The sequence below is a fragment of the Gigantopelta aegis genome, chromosome 1 (assembly GCF_016097555.1).
Source record: "Gigantopelta aegis isolate Gae_Host chromosome 1, Gae_host_genome, whole genome shotgun sequence".
In the NCBI taxonomy this organism is placed as follows: domain Eukaryota; kingdom Metazoa; phylum Mollusca; class Gastropoda; order Neomphalida; family Peltospiridae; genus Gigantopelta; species Gigantopelta aegis.
In genome coordinates this window covers 5,894,291-5,914,989 of record NC_054699.1, presented here as the reverse complement: position 1 = coordinate 5,914,989, position 20,699 = coordinate 5,894,291, and the positions used below count along the sequence as shown (strand labels likewise).

Here is a 20,699-nt window from a genome sequence, read left to right as displayed (position 1 = left end):
ACCTACCTCTGTAATGGGGTAAATGTAAGGGCCTGGGTACACCTACCTCTGTAATGGGATAAATGTAAGGGCCTGGGTACACCTACCTCTGTAATGGGGTAAATGTAACCTACCTCTGTAATGGGGTAAATGTAAGGGCCTGGGTACACCTACCTCTGTAATGGGGTAAATGTAACCTACCTCTGTAATGGGGTAAATGTAAGGGCCTGGGTACACCTACCTCTGTAATGGGGTAAATGTAACCTACCTCTGTAATGGGGTAAATGTAAGGGCCTGGGTACACCTACCTCTGTAATGGGGTAAATGTAACCTACCTCTGTAATGGGGTAAATGTAAGGGCCTGGGTACACCTACCTCTGTAATGGGGTAAATGTAACCTACCTCTGTAATGGGGTAAATGTAAGGGGGTGGGTACACCTACCTCTGTAATGGGGTAACTGTAAGTGCCTGGGTAAACCTACCTCTGTAATGGGATAAATGTAAGTGCCTGGGTACACCTACCTCTGTAATGGGATAAATGTAAGTGCCTGGGTACACCTACCTCTGTAATGGGGTAAATGTAAATGCCTGAGTACACCTACCTCTGTAATGGGGTAAATGTAAGGGGGTGGGTACACCTACCTCTGTAATGGGGTAACTGTAAGGGCCTGGGTACACCTACCTCTGTAATGGGGTAACTGTAAGTGCCTGGGTAAACCTACCTCTGTAATGGGGTAAATGTAAGGGGGTGGGTACACCTACCTCTGTAATGGGGTAAATGTAAGGGGGTGGGTACACCTACCTCTGTAATGGGGTAACTGTAAGTGCCTGGGTACACCTACCTCTGTAATGGGGTAAATGCAAGGGCCTGGGTACACCTACCTCTGTAATGGGGTAAATGCAAGGGCCTGGGTACACCTACCTATGTAATGGGGTAAATGCAAGGGCCTGGGTACACCTACCTATGTAATGGGGTAAATGCAAGGGCCTGGGTACACCTACCTCTGTAATGGGGTAAATGCAAAGGCCTGGGTACACCTACCTCTGTAATGGGGTAAATGCAAGGGCCTGGGTACACCTGTCCTCTGTAATGGGGTAAATGCAAGGGCCTGGGTACACCTACCTCTGTAATGGGGTAAATGCAAGGGCCTGGGTACACCTACCTCTGTAATGGGGTAACTGCAAGGGCCTGGGTAAACCTACCTCTGTAATGGGGTAAATGCAAGGGCCTGGGTACACCTACCTCTGTAATGGGGTAACTGCAAGGGCCTGGGTACACCTACCTCTGTAATGGGGTAACTGTAAGGGCCTGGGTAAACCTACCTCTGTAATGGGGTAACTGTAAGGGCCTGGGTAAACCTACCTCTGTAATGGGGTAAATGCAAGGGCCTGGGTACACCTACCTCTGTAATGGGGTAACTAAGTGCCTGGGTACACCTACCTCTGTAATGGGGTAAATGTAACCTACCTCTGTAATGGGGTAAACCTCTGTAATGGGGTAAACCTGTAAGTGGGTGGGTACACCTACCTCTGTATTGGGGTAAATGTAAGGGCCTGGGTACACCTACCTCTGTAATGGGGTAAATGTAACCTACCTCTATAATGGGGAAAATGTAAGGGCCTGGGTACACCTACCTCTGTAATGGGGTAAATGTAACCTACCTCTGTAATGGGGTAAATGTAAGTGGGTGGGTACACCTACCTCTGTATTGGGGTAAATGTAAGGGCCTGGGTACACCTACCTCTGTAATGGGGTAAATGTAACCTACCTCTGTAATGGGGTAAATGTAAGGGCCTGGGTACACCTACCTCTGTAATGGGGTAAATGTAACCTACCTCTGTAATGGGGTAAATGTAAGGGCCTGGGTACACCTACCTCTGTAATGAGGTAAATGCAAGGGCCTGGGTACACCTACCTCTGTAATGAGGTAAATGCAAGGGCCTGGGTACACCTACCTCTGCAATGGGGTAAATGTAAGGGCCTGGGTACACCTACCTCTGTAATGGGGTAAATGTAAGGGGGTGGGTACACCTACCTCTGTAATGGGGTAAATGCAAGGGCCTGGGTACACCTACATCTGTAATGGGGTAAATGTAAGGGCCTGGGTAAACCTACATCTGTAATGGGGTACATGTAAGGGCCTGGGTACACCTACCTCTGTAATGGGATAAATGTAAGGGTCTGGGTACACCTACCTCGGTAATGGGGTAAATGTAAGGGCCTGGGTACACCTACCTCTGTATGGGATAAATGTAAGGGCCTGGGTACACCTACCTCTATAATGGGATAAATGTAAGGGCCTGGGTACACCTACCTCTGTAATGGGATAAATGTAAGGGCCTGGGTACACCTACCTCTGTAATGGGTTAAATGTAAGGGCCTGGGTACACCTACCTCTGTAATGGGGTAAATGTAAGGGCCTGGGTACACATACCTCTGTAATGGGGTAAATGTAACCTACCTCTGTAATGGGGTAAATGTAAGGGCCTGGGTACACCTACCTCTGTAATAGGGTAAATGTAAGGGGGTGGGTACACCTACCTCTGTAATGGGGTAAATGCAAGGGCCTGGGTACACCTACATCTGTAATGGGGTAAATGTAAGGGCCTGGGTAAACCTACATCTGTAATGGGGTACATGTAAGGGCCTGGGTACACCTACCTCTGTAATGGGATAAATGTAAGGGTCTGGGTACACCTACCTCGGTAATGGGGTAAATGTAAGGGCCTGGGTACACCTACCTCTGTAATGGGATAAATGTAAGGGCCTGGGTACACCTACCTCTATAATGGGATAAATGTAAGGGCCTGGGTACACCTACCTCTGTAATGGGATAAATGTAAGGGCCTGGGTACACCTACCTCTGTAATGGGTTAAATGTAAGGGCCTGGGTACACCTACCTCTGTAATGGGGTAAATGTAAGGGCCTGGGTACACATACCTCTGTAATGGGGTAAATGTAACCTACCTCTGTAATGGGGTAAATGTAAGGGCCTGGGTACACCTACCTCTGTAATGGGGTAAATGTAAGGGCCTGGGTACACCTACCTCTGTAATGGGATAAATGTAAGGGCCTGGGTAAACCTACCTCTGTAATGGGATAAATGTAAGGGCCTGGGTACACCTACCTCTGTAATGGGATAAATGTAAGGGCCTGGGTACACCTACCTCTGTAATGGGATAAATGTAACGGCCTGGGTACACCTACCTCTGTAATGGGGTAAATGTAAGGGCCTTGGTACACCTACCTCTGTAATGGGGTAAATGTAACCTACCTCTGTAATGGGGTAAATGTAAGGGCCTGGGTACACATACCGCTGTAATGGGGTAAATGTAACCTACCTCTGTAATGGGGTAAATGTAAGGGCCTGGGTACACCTACCTCTGTAATGGGGTAAATGTAACCTACCTCTGTAATGGGGTAAATGTAAGGGCCTGGGTACACCTACCTCTGTAATGGGGTAAATGTAAGAGCCTGGGTACACCTACCTCTGTAATGGGGTAAATGTAAGGGCCTGGGTACACCTACCTCTGTAATGGGGTAAATGTAACCTACCTCTGTAATGGGGTAAATGTAAGGGCCTGGGTACACCTACCTCCGTAATGGGGTAAATGTAACCTACCTCTGTAATGGGTTAAATGTAAGGGCCTGGGTACACCTACCTCTGTAATGGGGTAAATGTAAGGGCCTGGGTACACCTACCTCTGTAATGGGGTAAATGTAAGGGCCTGGGTACACCTACCTCTGTAATGGGGTAAATGTAAGGGCCTGGGTAAACCTACCTCTGTAATGGGATAAATGTAAGGGCCTGGGTACACGTACCTCTGTAATGGGGTAAATGTAAGTGCCTGGGTACACCTACCTCTGTAATGGGGTAAATGTAAGGGTCTGGGTACACCTACCTCTGTAATGGGGTAACTGTAAGTGCCTGGGTACACCTACCTCTGTAATGGGGTAAATGTAAGGGTCTGGGTACACCTACCTCTTTAATGGGGTAAATGTAAAGGCCTGGGTAAACCTACCTCTGTAATGGGGTAACTTTAAGGGCCTGAGTACACCTACCTCTGTAATGGGGTAAATGTAAGGGCCTGGGTACACCTACCTCTGTAATGGGATAAATGTAAGGGCCTGGGTAAACCTACCTCTGTAATGGGATAAATGTAAGGGCCTGGGTACACCTACCTCTGTAATGGGGTAAATGTAAGGGTCTGGGTACACCTACCTCTGTAATGAGGTAAATGTAAAGGCCTGGGTAAACCTACCTCTGTAATGGGGTAACTGTAAGGGTCTGGGTACACCTACCTCTGTAATGGGATAAATGTAAGGGCCTGGGTACACCTACCTCTGTAATGGGATAAATGTAAGGGCCTGGGTACACCTACCTCTGTAATGGGGTAAATGTAAGGGCATGGGTACACCTACCTCTGTAATGGGATAAATGTAAGGGCCTGGGTACACCTACCTCTGTAATGGGATAAATGTAAGGGCCTGGGTACACCTACCTCTGTAATGGGGTAAATGTAAGGGCCTGGGTACACCTACCTCTGTAATGGGATAAATGTAAGGGCCTGGGTACACCTACCTCTGTAATGGGATAAATGTAAGGGCCTGGGTACATCTACCTCTGTAATGGGGTAAATGTAAGGGCCTGGGTACACCTACCTCTGTAATGGGATAAATGTAAGGGCCTGGGTACACCTATCTCTGTAATGGGGTAAATGTAACCTACCTCTGTAATGGGGTAAATGTAAGGGCCTGGGTACACCTACCTCTCTAACGGGGTAAATGTAACCTACCTCTATAATGGGGTAAATGTAAGGGCCTGGGTACACCTACCTCTGTAATGGGGTAAATGTAAGAGCCTGGGTACACCTACCTCTGTAACGGGGTAAATGTAACCTACCTCTGTAATGGGGTAAATGTAAGGGCCTGGGTACACCTACCTCTGTAATGGGATAAATGTAAGGGCCTGGGTACACCTACCTCTGTAATGGGGTAAATGTAACCTACCTCTGTAATGGGGTAAATGTAAGGGCCTGGGTACACCTACCTCTGTAATGGGGTAAATGTAACCTACCTCTGTAATGGGGTAAATGTAAGGGCCTGGGTACACCTACCTCTGTAATGGGGTAAATGTAACCTACCTCTGTAATGGGGTAAATGTAAGGGCCTGGGTACACCTACCTCTGTAATGGGGTAAATGTAACCTACCTCTGTAATGGGGTAAATGTAAGGGCCTGGGTACACCTACCTCTGTAATGGGGTAAATGTAACCTACCTCTGTAATGGGGTAAATGTAAGGGGGTGGGTACACCTACCTCTGTAATGGGGTAACTGTAAGTGCCTGGGTAAACCTACCTCTGTAATGGGATAAATGTAAGTGCCTGGGTACACCTACCTCTGTAATGGGATAAATGTAAGTGCCTGGGTACACCTACCTCTGTAATGGGGTAAATGTAAATGCCTGAGTACACCTACCTCTGTAATGGGGTAAATGTAAGGGGGTGGGTACACCTACCTCTGTAATGGGGTAACTGTAAGGGCCTGGGTACACCTACCTCTGTAATGGGGTAACTGTAAGTGCCTGGGTAAACCTACCTCTGTAATGGGGTAAATGTAAGGGGGTGGGTACACCTACCTCTGTAATGGGGTAAATGTAAGGGGGTGGGTACACCTACCTCTGTAATGGGGTAACTGTAAGTGCCTGGGTACACCTACCTCTGTAATGGGGTAAATGCAAGGGCCTGGGTACACCTACCTCTGTAATGGGGTAAATGCAAGGGCCTGGGTACACCTACCTCTGTAATGGGGTAAATGCAAGGGCCTGGGTACACCTACCTATGTAATGGGGTAAATGCAAGGGCCTGGGTACACCTACCTATGTAATGGGGTAAATGCAAGGGCCTGGGTACACCTACCTCTGTAATGGGGTAAATGCAAGGGCCTGGGTACACCTACCTCTGTAATGGGGCAAATGCAAGGGCCTGGGTACACCTGTCCTCTGTAATGGGGTAAATGCAAGGGCCTGGGTACACCTACCTCTGTAATGGGGTAAATGCAAGGGCCTGGGTACACCTACCTCTGTAATGGGGTAACTGCAAGGGCCTGGGTAAACCTACCTCTGTAATGGGGTAAATGCAAGGGCCTGGGTACACCTACCTCTGTAATGGGGTAACTGCAAGGGCCTGGGTACACCTACCTCTGTAATGGGGTAACTGTAAGGGCCTGGGTAAACCTACCTCTGTAATGGGGTAACTGTAAGGGCCTGGGTAAACCTACCTCTGTAATGGGGTAAATGCAAGGGCCTGGGTACACCTACCTCTGTAATGGGGTAAATGCAAGGGCCTGGGTACACCTACCTCTGTAATGGGGTAAATGCAAGGGCCTGGGTACACTTACCTCTGTAATGGGGTAAATGCAAGGGACTGGGTACACCTACCTCTGTAATGGGGTAAATGCAAGGGTCTGGGTACACCTGTCCTCTGTAATGGGGTAAATGCAAGGGCCTGGGTACACCTACGTCTGTAATGGGGTAAATGCAAGGGCCTGGGTACACCTACCTCTGTAATGGGGTAAATGCAAGGGCCTGGGTACACCTACCTCTGTAATGGGGTAAATGCAAGGGCCTGGGTACACCTACCTCTGTAATGGGGTAACTGTAAGGGCCTGGGTACAACTACCTCTGTAATGGGGTAACTGTAAGGGCCTGGGTAAACCTACCTCTGTAATGGGATAAATGTAAGAGGCCATCTCTCCAACCAACTGCTTTCGTCTCATCACCAACTGGGCGTTCACTTTCACCAGCGTTTCTCTACAAAATATACAACACAAGTATTACATTACATGTAGCTCAAAACCGCTAAACAAGAATTTCACACAATTAAATATCTCGGCCTACGATAAACCTACTCATGTAGCTGATAGTTGCATCCATAGATGTGAATCTAATTGCATGTTAAAGACAAAAAACTAAAAATTAACTCAATCTTTTTTTTTAAATTAAAAAAATAAAATGAAATTTAACCTAATACAGATATTAGAACGATCAAAAAACAAGTTTAATATACAGCCACTAATATTTCATGAAGAAACATATATTTGATATGTAATTACAATTGTTAAAACAACTCTGTTAATCGATAACATCTTAATAATTGCAGCAAACTCAGGAATGTCCCTTTAACAAAAAACTAATTAAATTGAAAAACAAGCACTGAGATGAACATTGATGGATGAAATCATAAACCAAGTTTTCTTGATGTTGAACTTTTAATTTGTGAGAAATGGAGGTAAACATGAAACTTTAACTTTGAACTAAACGTAGAAGTTGGAGCTGTCGCCATTGTCGTCGAAAAACTAATACCTAAAATCTCACCTTTTCACTTCATTAACGAGAGACAAAAATAACTATGAATTAAAATCCCTAATTAATTAAATTTCAACTTATTTCCATGCTTATATCCAATTAAGGTTCAAGCATGTTGTCCTGGGCACACACCTCAGCTATCTGGGCTGTCTGTCCAGGACAGAGGGTGAGTTGTTAGTTGGTTGGTTGTTAGTGGTTAGTGAAAAAAGAGGGTGTAGTGGTCTTACACCTACTCATCGAGTCAGTAAAGCTCGATCAGGGTGGAAGCCGGTACCAGGCTGCGAACCCTGTACCTACCAGTCTTATGTCTGATGGCTTAACCACAACGCCACCCAGGCTGGTAATGACTATTTGCTAAGGTGCATTAATGTTATATTGGCAAATGACTTGTTTGGCTATCTTTACAATGATTTATATAACTACAAACTAATCCATCCCACACATAATTTTTGCATAATCCACTTGTTCATATCCTAGGGGAGCTAACTGTATTATTATGTTTGTTGGCCCTGCCGAAATTTGAAAGTGTTACGGTCCTACATGTATCCAGTGGTGGATCCAGAAAAACCATTTAGGGGGCCCCCAGTGACATGAGGTGGAATGCTAAGGGAACTTTGGGGGAGGTTTGGTGGGAGATCGTAAAAAAAATGAAAATTAATATATAAATAAATTATAACTATCGCAAAATTTAGGGGGGCCTGGGCCCCTGCCCACCCCCCACCCCCCACCCCCCACCCCCCACCCCCGCAATAGATCCGGCTCTGGTATCTGTGTGACATTGCAAACAAAAGATCCCTTGCTGCCATCCAGTATGAATAGTATATGTGACAAATGAGGCTTTTCTTTCTCACACTCTGAACCAACTGTTACAATAACCTTATTTTAATAAAAGTAATGTCTCTCTTTAAAACCACAAGTTAAAAATCTCAACCGTGGTATGTGTTATCCTGTCTGTGGGTAAGTGTATATAATAGATCTCTTGCTCCATTAGAAAAAATGTAGCAGGTTTCCTCTCTATGACTAAGTCAAAATTACCATGTGTATGACATCCAATAGCTGCTGATTAATAAATCAATGTGCTCTAGTGGTGTCATTAAACAAAACAATTTTTTTTTTTCTTTCTAATAACCTTATTTTACCCACCGAATATCCACGTAAGACTTTCTGTGTTCATCCAATGATTTTCTTGACTTCTCCAATGTCTTTTCTTCTTCTTTCAAAGTGTTTTCTGCAAAACAAAATCATACCAATATCCACATGCATTTAGTGATAGAGCAAAACGTTCTCATCACATTGTAACACACTTTAATCTTTTAATTAATTAGCTTTAAACAAAACTGAACAAAACCTGGCCACATACATACTAAACAAAAGTGTTGGATGATACTTTTACAATCGACAACTTGATAGAGAATGAAAGTAAAGTTAAAGTTTGTTTTTATTTAACGACGCCACTAGAGCACATTGATTTTTTATCGTATCATCAGCTATTGGACGTCAAACATATGGTCATTCTGACACTGTTTTTTTTAGAGGAAACACGCTGTCGCCACATAGGCTACTTTTACGACAGGCAGCAAGGGATCTTTATTTGCTCTTCCCACAGGCAGGACAGCATAAACCATGGCCTTTGTTGAACCAGTTATGGATCACTGGTAGGTGCAAGTGGTTTACACCTACCCATTGAGCCTTGTGGAGCACTCACTCAGGGTTTGGAGTCGGTATCTGGATTAAAAATCCCATGCCTCAACTGGGATCCGAACCAAGTACCTACCAGCCTGTAGACCGATAGCCTAACCACGACACCACCGAGGCCGGTGATAGAGAATGAAGCCCAGTGGATAGAGTGCTCACTTGATATGCAGTGGGTCACATGATTTATCATCATCAATGGATTTTCCCACATCCCACTGTTGCATCAAAGGTTGTAGTATGTACTGTCCTGTCTATGGTAAAGTGCACACAAACAAAATCACTTACTGCTTTTTTGTAGGCATAACCTGTGTGGTGGCAGCAGGTTTCTTCTCAATCTATCTTGACTAATTATTGAAATAACTATAATGTTAAGACACCAAATGGCAAGTCTAAAATGTGTGAGATGTCGTTAAACAAATATTTCTTTCTTTTGTTTCTTTATTTTCCTAATATTCCATGGATAGGTCATAAATGAAAACTGTAGTCTGCGATATTCCATGAAATCAACAATTCATAATTAATTTGCTTCTTTTGGGATAAACAATTAGTGATGGGCATCAGAACAGTAGGAATTTTATCATCAATCATCAATTATAATTGGTTTTCACCAACCGATCAACTTTCAATTATGATCAATCATTGGAACATCTTTACCAATAATTTATAATTAATATTAACCTCGGTAATACATATTTTTTCAGATAAACAGTTCAGCATTACTACTGGTTTGTTTTTACCTCTTTTGTTATTGGAAGCATGAATTCTTCCGACGGTGTCACTTTCACACTGGCGCTTCATCGACTGCCATCGCAATTCCTGCCGGAGTTGTCCAACCTTCATCAGGAGTTGTTCACGCTCGCGTAGCTAAAACACGTTAGAGGATAAACAATCAAATTATGCATAAACCTTTAAAACAGCAAACAATTTGTTCAGTCTAGCCTCATGATTCCCTACACAAGATTCAAAGATCGCAAAACGCAGAGATGTGAGAGGGGCTGGAACAAAAAAGCTTACTGTGGCCAGTGTCCAGGGGCCACTCAAGGGTCTCTGAAGGAAAATTGTTGTTTGCAACCCCTGGACCTGCCAAAAATTGCATTAAATGCTGACAAATCTAAACTGGTTATAACTTATAATATAAGGCACACATCATAAACTTGAAACCGTGAAAACATGCAAATGAACCTTGTGTGGTCAAAAGTATTGAATATTATGTTTTTTTGGTTTTTTTTAGAGGAAATGGAAAAGTGCATTTACGCGTAGCTCGTACATCCCTGGAAATGTATAAAAAACAGTGGCTAATCAATCTTCAAATCTGGCATGTGCAGGGGGTGGGTTTCGAGGGACAAAACCCCTCCCTGCTCATGCAAAATTTGTTTTTCTCAATATATTTTCTTGGGGAGCACGACTCTACTCCAAACAATAAACTTTGGATCCTACAGTTGACTTCACCCCTCACCAACTAAAATTCCTACATGTGCCTGTTGCTCCTAAAAATTTTGAAAACAGAATGGTTCCTGCTAAAAGTGTAGTAATATAGAACTCTGTACATGCAGTTCTTGGTTACTGAACTAAGCATTGTGCCTTGTAACCCATGTCAGAAGGCAGGGCATTTTTTATTTAACGACATACTCAACACATTTTATTTACGGTTTTATGGCATTGGACATATGTTTAAGAACCACACAGATATTGAGAGAGGAAACCCGCTGTCGTCACTTCATGGGCTACTCTTTTCGATTAGCAGCAAGGGATCTTTTATGTGCACCATCCCACAGACAGGATAGTACATACGACAGCCTTTGTTACACCAGTTGTGGAGCACTGGCTGGAAAAAGAAATAGCCTAATGAGCCCACCAACAGGATTTTTTTTCCACGTAATGTTTTTAATGGTAGACATTTCTTAACTGCTAGGGATTGGATTTCCTCTTTCGGGATTTTAGTGTCTTTTCAACAAAACAAAAGTGTGTACATACAGAAAGTAATGATTAATCCATCTGGGTTACTGATACGATGGCTACAGAAAGATGGAATGCAGAATACACCAATAAAAACATGGAAAATACAGAAAACAGAGATTATAGGTTTTATTTTCAAATCATACCCTTCAACAAATTTTAACAGACCATACGATTTCAAATTTCATCGATTCTGTGCCTTGTTTTTAAAAATTTTTTTATATATATATAGTTGTGCACAATATAATAATCATGGGAAATTAATTTTAGTTCCGTGATTTTATCGACACCCTACGGACACAGTATTGCAAACTATCTTTTCTATGAAATCAGAGGGCCTGTTTAACACAATTTTGCAAGAATCAAAATCCTTTAGTTTGTATTAAAGCTAACTGAAGAAAATGGAAGCAACAGCAATGGTGTCTGGACTGTGAGTGCAAAGGCAAACTGAGAAAGAGGTAGTGACCAGAAGAATTTTACCCCTAGAAACAAAAAAATTGAAGATTATAATCATTTGATTGGCTAATGGGATGTGTGGACCAGTCCATGGACATGGGGTGGGTAGGTGTGGCAGTGGTGTGATGGGTTCATTTGGTGAGAAGTCAGGTTAATGTATCAAATTCCAAAGAAAGTTTGCTGCATACAATGCATAGCATTCCATCACAAAGGAGTAAGGCTTTCAACAAGTAAAAAGAAACAGAAAAAAAAGACTTCCAATCACCAATAATAGATTTTCAATAATTAAACATTAAATTAATATACAAAGTATTTATTGTTAAAAAACACACACCCCAAAACAACAAAAAGCTACAAACCTCATCCTATGCAGATAACAGATAAACACCAAGATTAGAAAATATCTGGCCTTTAGATTTGAAAGCAGCACTGTTATGTACAAATCATAGGCACAACAAAACTTTTGCTATGGTCATTGCCTCTCTTTAAATGAAAAAATTTAGTGTTTAAGAGAGATATTTAGTCCTGATTTCTTTTATTTACTGGCCTCGGTGGCATCATATAGTTAAGCCATCAGATAACTCAGTACTGGCTCCCAGCCAGAGCGAGTTTTAATGACTCAATGGGTTGGTGTAAGACCACTACACCCTCTTCTCTCTCACTAACAACTAACAACAACTAACCCACTGTCCTGGACAGACAGCCCAGATAGCTGTGGTGTGTGCCTACGACAGCGTGTTTGAAACTTAATTGGATATAAGCATGAAAATAAGTTGAACTGAAAATAAACTGAAATTTTATTTCTTTTTGACAGTCTGCTTGTTTTTATTTCGTGAGAAAACCCCATTCAGAGAATGGATCCATCAAGACCAAAGCACAGTCCAGATAGCTGAGGTCTGTGCCCAAGACTGTGTGCTTGAACTACATTTTACATAAGTATGAAAATCGAAAGGACTAATAACAGGCCACAGGATTTCAAATTTCATGGTAAACAATTTTTCGGTTCTGTGCCTTGTCATCATGGGAACCCATCGGAAATGGTTTTTAAAAATATTATATACATATATATATATATATATTATTTTTGTTGAATAGTTGTACTCAATATAATAATCATGGGAAACAAAATTTTGGTTCCGTGATTTTACTAATCGTTTCCATGAAATCTGAGGGCCTGTAATAAGATACCTTTTGTGTGATTTCCTGCGATGAAAGCAGACAGTCTTCAATTGAGCAATGCACTCTGTTAACTGAGGCTTGTGTCTGCTTCGTAGCTTTCAGGATGGTGTGAATTCTTAAGTAAACAGAACAAATAAAAATGTAACTTTTTAATTCAGAAGACTGAATCATATACTAGAAAATAGAAAATAATGCAGTTAAGACATCATGGGCAGAATTTACAAAAGCCTGTTTTAGACTCACACACACGTGTAACTACATACACTTACAATGCTTAAGCCTGTTTTAGACTCACACACACATGTAACTACATACACTTACAATGCTTAAGCCTGTTTTAGACTCACACACACATGTAACTACATACACTGACAATGCTTAAGCCTGTTTTAGACTCACACACACGTGTAACTACATACACTTACAATGCTTAAGCCTGTTTTAGACTCACACACATGTGTAACTACATACACTTACAATGCTTAAGCCTGTTTTAGACTCACACACACGTGTAACTACATACACTTACAATGCTTAAGCATGTGCATTTAAGAATAACAGGCTTCGTAAATTCAACCCCATATGTTTGACTTGGTATCTTTTAAGCTTTTTTTATTTGTCTGTCAGTCAGTATACTTAAATATTGAAGAAAGGTCAAATTAATATTTTGTGTTTCCTAAAAAAAATTGGAAATGTAAAATTTCTTTAAAAAATAAATTATTCTACAACTTAACACTCTGGTCTAACTCTGACACTTGCCAACTTTGCCAATTGCAAATTTTTGAAAGCAGTTGGTGAATTTTATTTTGATTTGGCAAAATAATTTCACATAATGAAAGAAAGAAATGTTTTATTTAACGACGCACTCAACACATTTTATTTATGGTTATATGGCGTCAGACATATGATTAAGGACCACACAGATTTTGAGGGGAAACCTGCTGTCGCTACTACATGGACTAATCTTTCCGATTAGCAGCAAGGGATCTTTTATTTGCGCTTCCCACAGGCAGGATAGCATAAACCATGGCCTTTGTTCAACCAGTTATGGATCACTGGTTGGTGCAAGTGGTTTACACCTAACCATTGAGCCTTGCGGAGCACTCACTCAGGGTTTGGAGTCGGTATCTGGATTAAAAACCCATGCCTCGACTGGGATCCGAACCCAGTACCTACCAGCCTTTAGACCGATGGCTTAACCACGACGCCACCGAGGCCGGTCTTCACGTAATGATTGACATTAATTTAGAAAATAACAGTCGAGTTTAATAGACAATTTGGCGAACATCTTTGCTCACCCAGAGCTAGCCCAGACGCATAATAATATATCCATGTCATAAACCCATTTGGTATTTACCATTATGAACTGGGTTAATATATTTTGCAGTCAATAGGTAATTTGTTTCAAAGCCAAAACAAATCCTGTATATCTGAGCGATAAATAATTTTGTGCCAATAGCAATGATGTCATATTACCGATGGAGGCAACTTTAGTACTGTGATATACCAAACATCAAATTAAAATGTTATTTTAGATGTGTTATGGGAAAAATAGAATTCACTACTCTTCGTTTTAAACATGAAAAATATCAATCTTGTACCGGCCTCGGTGGCCCTGCGGTTAAGCCATCGGACTACAGGCTGGTAGGTACAGAGTTCGCAGCCCGGTACCGGCTCCAAACCAGGGGCCTAATTCACTAAACTCTTTCAACTTTGCGATGTCGCAGTGCAATGCTAAAAGACTTGCAAAGAGGATGCTTTGTTGTCTAGCAGAGCCTAGGAGAGCTTTGCAAATTAGGCTTCAGAGCGAGTTCCTAAGGGCTCAAGTGGTAGGTGTGAGGCCACTACACCCTCTTCTCTCTCACTAACAACTAACCCACTGGCCTGGACAGACAGCCCAGATAGTCGAGGTATGTGGCCAGGACAGCGTGCTTGAACCTTAACTGGATGTAAGTAGGAAAATAAGTTGAAATGACAAATACTCATTAACACTTGGTTGATATTTTCCATGTTAAAAAACACTTGTGACGAATCCTCTATATACGACCCCTGCACGTGCTGTAACCTCACCGTGGTGCAGGGGTGTAACATTCTCTTCGAGAATGGCCAATACAGCACAAATTGAAGTTTTGAGTAAAAGTCTGTATCTATCTGTGATATTTGTATTTTTGTACAGTTCTTTACACTGTTTTTATTTAAATTTTGAATTTTTAAATTGATGTTGATCATCACCTTATTTGTTTGCATTACCATAGTTTGACACCCAATAGCCGATGTAGTTTTTGTGCTGGGGTGTTGTTAAACATTCATTCATTCCTCTATATACTAGGTTTGTCTTGCCTAGAAGTTTGTATCCGTGTACTATATATATATAGTGTCATGCTAAAACATACGGTTCTTATTCCATAAGCTATATGTAGTAGTACTAAATTGTTAAATGGTTTTGGCGTGGTATATATGAGTATTTTGGAATATCAAAATATGGCATCTTAATACAGGTGGCCACTAGAGCAGGTTTGACTGTATTACCGTGACAAAGAGCTTGTCGAGTATGAATTTCTCACAGCGCACTGATCGCATTTGAGAACGAAGCTGTTCTTTGGTGGATTAAGGTCTTCTTCGGTCTTTAGTTTCTGAAAAATACAAGTTCTCCTTTATTGACATAAACCACAGCTATACTCCATATACTTGATTATGTGTCAAATATGTGGTCATAAAACATATTTATAGAATATTAAACAAGCTTCCATTTCGTATCATGTTTATATCCCAAGTGGAATAATATTCAGTTGTCACAAGCTTTAATGAGTGACAATGAACATTATTTCACGAGGGACATATACATGATGTGAAATGGTTGCGAGTTTAATATCCTATTTATTACCCATAATCAATCACTCAACTCATTTTTTTTACCTTCATGTAAAGTTGTAGTAAACCAATCGATGACATCATCATGTGACATCAAAGTGTTAACGTCCCAGTGGGAAATATCACTTTGATATGTACCAAGATATTTTTAACCATATGGGTAATAAAGGCATATATTATCAAGCATATGAAAATTGCAAGAACAATCAATCCCACAGAACTTCCCACCTAGAAAAGCAATGCAAATAAGTAAAGCAGTTCAAACCCAGGGCTTCTAGATCATGGTATCCCCACTCCCATCGCTAGTGATATTTAATGTTGGACTAGTAAATAACTACATTGCCATGCCAGATGTCAAGTGATTTTTGGGGGAGGGTCAAATGTTACAGTTAAGTCCAGGAATGCAAAAAAAGGAAAATATTTCACTAGCCTGCTGGACCAGAACCAACTAAAATTTACTAGCCGGCAATAATTTCTACTAGTCCGCCAGTCTATAGAATAATATATTATTAATAATATTATAATACACAGTGTCTTCACTTCAAATTATATCTATAGATATATTGACAAAACATTATTATGAACACCTGGTAAGTGATCAACATCACGCGGCAAACAAAATCAAAATGACAGATCACCCATTGGACTGGTAGTTGCATTTTTTAACTCGTCCGTCAGAATTTTTACTCGCATTTGGCCAGCGGGAAAGTACTTTCTGCTCCCCTGTAAGTCTATTTTGTAAATATGAATTATCAGAATATAATGCCCCCACCCCAACCCCCCAATGTTAAGTGTTTTTAAGCTCTATCTCCTTCTTTGGGTGACATATTTGATTATTACTATTATTTAGCAAAATTGTATTAACTTAAAGTAAAGTAGGGCTAGTAAATGTTTTAAATAACTGATCCCATGGCTAGTGGATTTTATAACCTAAATGCTATTATTTTAATAAACATATCCATTTAAAAATAAACCCTCTCATGGTCCTAAAGATATTAAAACTCTCTACTATGCTTTAATAATTCCAATCCAATTTTTTCTACTTTGTGGAAATTAATTCATATACAAAACCAAAAAGCTGAGACCAGTTAAAAACTACATCCTTATAAATATGTAATAAAAGAATAGTTGTAGAAAGTGAAAACCTGTCGAATATAAAGGTTAGGGTGAATACCTGCAATGCAGTGGCCTGTCCCTGGTTGGGTAACTCGGGAGCGATGAAGTATTTATCAAACATTCCAAATATCACAGTGTTTGGGGTATACTTCACTCCACCTTGTTGAAGCTGTAACAAAAAATATTTCAGTGTCAGAAGGCAATAACTGCAGACCTCTCAACCCTCCCAGATTCCGAGGGAAGACTCCTGGTATTTGATCAAGTCTCACGCGGGAAAAAAAATTCTCCTGGGAAATCGTTATTTTATAAGCATAAAAAAAAATTCAAGCTACCGTGGCTGTGTATTGACATTCATTGTTGCCATATATGAAACTATCCAAATTATTCCCAATTATAACTGTTAAATAACACCTCGGCACATTTTAAAAAATAACTTAGTGTCTAATACGTGGTTATTTCGACATGTGGTTGAAACAGTGACAGAATACACCCTTTGCTACCACACAGGCTATTCCCACAAAAAAACCCCAGCAAAGGATCTTTTTTCTTCTTCTCATATAACAACAATCAGTATATACATGTACATGTATGTATAGTTTGAATAGAACTTAAATTTAGAAACCTGTGACAGTATTTGTCTGGGGTTTTTCTGTAAGACAATAAACCAAGACTACCCAACCTTGGTATTGCCAACTGATCTGAACTATGAGAGGAGGAAAAAGCAAATAAAACACAAGGGATCTTTTATATGTGATTTCTCACCTACCACAACCTTGAATATACCAGACTTGGAGCACTGGATGAAACAGGGAGAAAAACTACAGACTCAGCAAGAAATATGGCCTACTGAAAAAAAAAAACCCCAGAAAAACAGGCAAGCTAAATTATGTCCCTGGAAATTAGGCATAAAACATGTTATGAATAATAACAATGATTTGTTTTTGGTCTGGACAAACACTAGTTTTAGGTATTTTAATAGTGGGTCTGTTGACAGGTATTTTTTTCAAGACTTTTGTTTTTGTAACTGAAAAAAAGGGGGGGAAAAGATGATGTTAATTGTATGTAGCAAAAAAAAAAAGAACAAGCTTCAGAGCAATTTGTATAAGTCACTCATCTTGCAGCAAAGTTGAAAAACATTTTGAGTCCTTTCTTTGTTTTCTTTCAGAAATACTTAAACTGACTTCTGACCATCCCAACAGCCAATCAGCTATAATCTTCCACCAGAACTAAGATACCGAAATATGTTGATTTGTCATCATCGTTCTTCTTTCTGATTAGAGGCCAAGTTAATATACAGTCAAATCCACTTAATTGCATGTCAAATGTATGCTAATAACTGGTATAACCGATTATATGATAGAGCTCCATTTCCACTATCTGATAGAGCTCCCTAATATACAGTATTAAAAACAAAATACTTTAGAATGTTGGCTGACAACACTCAACAGGGATTATAGTATCAAGTAGGCACTATCAAAAAAGTTATGTTGTGACCCACCTTCTCAGCAAAGAAGACAAGTCCTGTGAGGTGGACTTGAAGTTCTATGAGCAGTTTAAAGGCCACATCCTCGCCTACCCAGATCCGCAGGACTATAACTGAAGACATTCAGGAAAACTACACCAAAAATAAAGTGAGAGCAAAGCTTTACATATTCAAACATTTCACAATTCAGGTCAGGTCAGTTCAGGTCATAGGTTTTAACATACACATTCACAGCAAGCTGTTGTATCACACAACACTCTTCGACTACATGGAGTCTTTTATATACTCTTTCCCACAGACAGGACAGCACATACCAATACCCTTTAACTGACTGAATTAGGAAATAATCCAATGGTCCCACAGTAGGATTGATTCTATGCCCCCATCACATTTTTGTGGAGTAAATGTATATAACCTTTATTTGTCCAGTCATGGCAAACGCTTCAGAAGCAAGCTACCATCTGGTAAGTTTCAAATTCTGCCAGCCCGAATCAAAACCCATCCCACAGGATTTCAACTTTGATGGGAAACACTTTTTCAGTTCTGTGCTTTGTGATTGTTTTTAAAAATAATATATATATATATAGATAGATATATAGATAGATATACATGTATATAGATATACATACACACACTTGTCATACTTGATTATAATGATCATGGAAAATGAAATTTCGGTTCCATGATTTTACCGACATGACACCGGAAACGATTGTTTCTGTGAAATCTGAGGGCCTAAAAACCTGCCATGCCAAACATGATTGACTGGAACCAATGTGCGAATATAAAAGTAAAATAACTGCTGGACTGACGGGACGACAGAAAAACAATCTCCCAGCCCTTGGTTATATTGACCAGCAAAATGTGGTCGGGACAAGAATAAAACAATCTCCCAGCCCTTGGTTATGTTGACCAGCAAAATGTGGTCGGGACAATAGTAAAACAATCTCCCAGCCCTTGGTTATGTTGACCAGCAAAAACAATCTCCCAGCCCTTGGTTATGTTGACCAGCAAAATGTGGTCGGGACAATAGTAAAACAATCTCCCAGCCCTTGGTTATGTTGACCAGCAAAATGTGGTCGGGACAATAGTAAAACAATCTCCCAGCCCTTGGTTATGTTGACCAGCAAAATGTGGTCGGGACAATAGTAAAACAATCTCCCAGCCCTTGGTTATGTTGACCAGCAAAATGTGGTCGGGACAATAGTAAAACAATCTCCCAGCCCTTGGTTATGTTGACCAGCAAAATGTGGTCGGGACAATAGTAAAACAATCTCCCAGCCCTTGGTTATGTTGACCAGCAAAATGTGGTCGGGACAATAGTAAAACAATCTCCCAGCCCTTGGTTATGTTGACCAGCAAAATGTGGTCGGGACAAGAGTAAAACAATCTCCCAGCCCTTGGTTATGTTGACCAGCAAAATGTGGTCGGGACAAGAGTAAAACAATCTCCCAGCCCTTGGTTATGTTGACCAGCAAAATGTGGTCGGGACAATAGTAAAACAATCTCCCAGCCCTTGGTTATGTTGACCAGCAAAATGTGATCGGGACAATAGTAAAACAATCTCCCAGCCCTTGGTTATGTTGACCAGCAAAATGTGGTCTGGACAATAGTAAAACAATCTCCCAGCCCTTGGTTATGTTGACCAGCAAAATGTGGTCTGGACAATAGTAAAACAATCTCCCAGCCCTTGATTATGTTGACCAGCAAAATGTGGTCGGGACAATAGTAAAACAATCTCCCAGCCCTTGATTATGTTGACCAGCAAAATGTGGTCGGGACAATAGTAAAACAATCTCCCAGCCCTTGGTTATGTTGACCAGCAAAATGTGGTCGGGACAATAGTAAAACAATCTCCCAGTCCTTGGTTATGTTGACCAGCAAAATGTGGTCGGGACAATAGTAAAACAATCTCCCAGCCCTTGATTATGTTGACCAGCAAAATGTGGTCGGGACAATAGTAAAACAATCTCCCAGCCCTTGGTTATGTTGACCAGCAAAATGTGGTCGGGACAATAGTAAAACAATCTCCCAGCCGTTGGTTATGGTTACCAGCAAAATGTGGTCGGGACAATAGTAAAACAATCTCCCAGCCCTTGGTTATGGTTACCAGCAAAATGTGGTCGGGACAATAGTAAAACAATCTCCCAGCCCTTGGTTATGTTGACCAGCAAAATGTGGTCGGGACAATAGTAAAACAATCTCCCAGCCCTTGGTTATGTTGACCAGCAAAATGTGGTCGGGACAATAGTAAAACAATCTCCCAGCCCTTGATTATGTTGACCAGCAAAATGTGGTCGGGACAATAGTAAAACAATCTCCCAGCCCTTGGTTATGTTGACCAGCAAAATGTGGTCGGGACAATAGTAAAACAATCTCCCAGCCGTTGGTTATGGTTACCAGCAAAATGTGGTCGGGACAATAGTAAAACAATCTCCCAGCCCTTGGTTATGGTTACCAGCAAAATGTGGTCGGGACAATAGTAAAACAATCTCCCAGCCCTTGGTTATGTTGACCAGCAAAATGTGGTCGGGACAATAGTAAAACAATCTCCCAGCCCTTGATTATGTTGACCAGCAAAATGTGGTCGGGACAA

General features: G+C 41.1%; 1 protein-coding gene across 2 annotated transcripts in view; it reads right to left on the bottom strand.

Annotated features, from left to right (window-relative positions):
* Positions 1–20,699, bottom strand: part of LOC121369804 (UV radiation resistance-associated protein-like) — a 46,328-nt gene that overhangs the window by 19,482 nt on the left and 6,147 nt on the right. For both annotated transcript variants that reach the window (XR_005957654.1, XM_041494881.1), the window contains exons 5-11: positions 18,119–18,216; positions 16,679–16,789; positions 15,163–15,266; positions 12,643–12,748; positions 9,780–9,906; positions 8,491–8,575; positions 6,702–6,792 (exon numbers count right to left, since the gene is read on the bottom strand). Coding sequence is in view for 1 of the 2 variants with exons in the window: in XM_041494881.1 (XP_041350815.1) it covers positions 6,702–6,792; positions 8,491–8,575; positions 9,780–9,906; positions 12,643–12,748; positions 15,163–15,266; positions 16,679–16,789; positions 18,119–18,216 (722 nt within the window). In the remaining variant the exon portion in view is untranslated. The remainder of the gene's footprint in view (positions 1–6,701; positions 6,793–8,490; positions 8,576–9,779; positions 9,907–12,642; positions 12,749–15,162; positions 15,267–16,678; positions 16,790–18,118; positions 18,217–20,699) is intronic.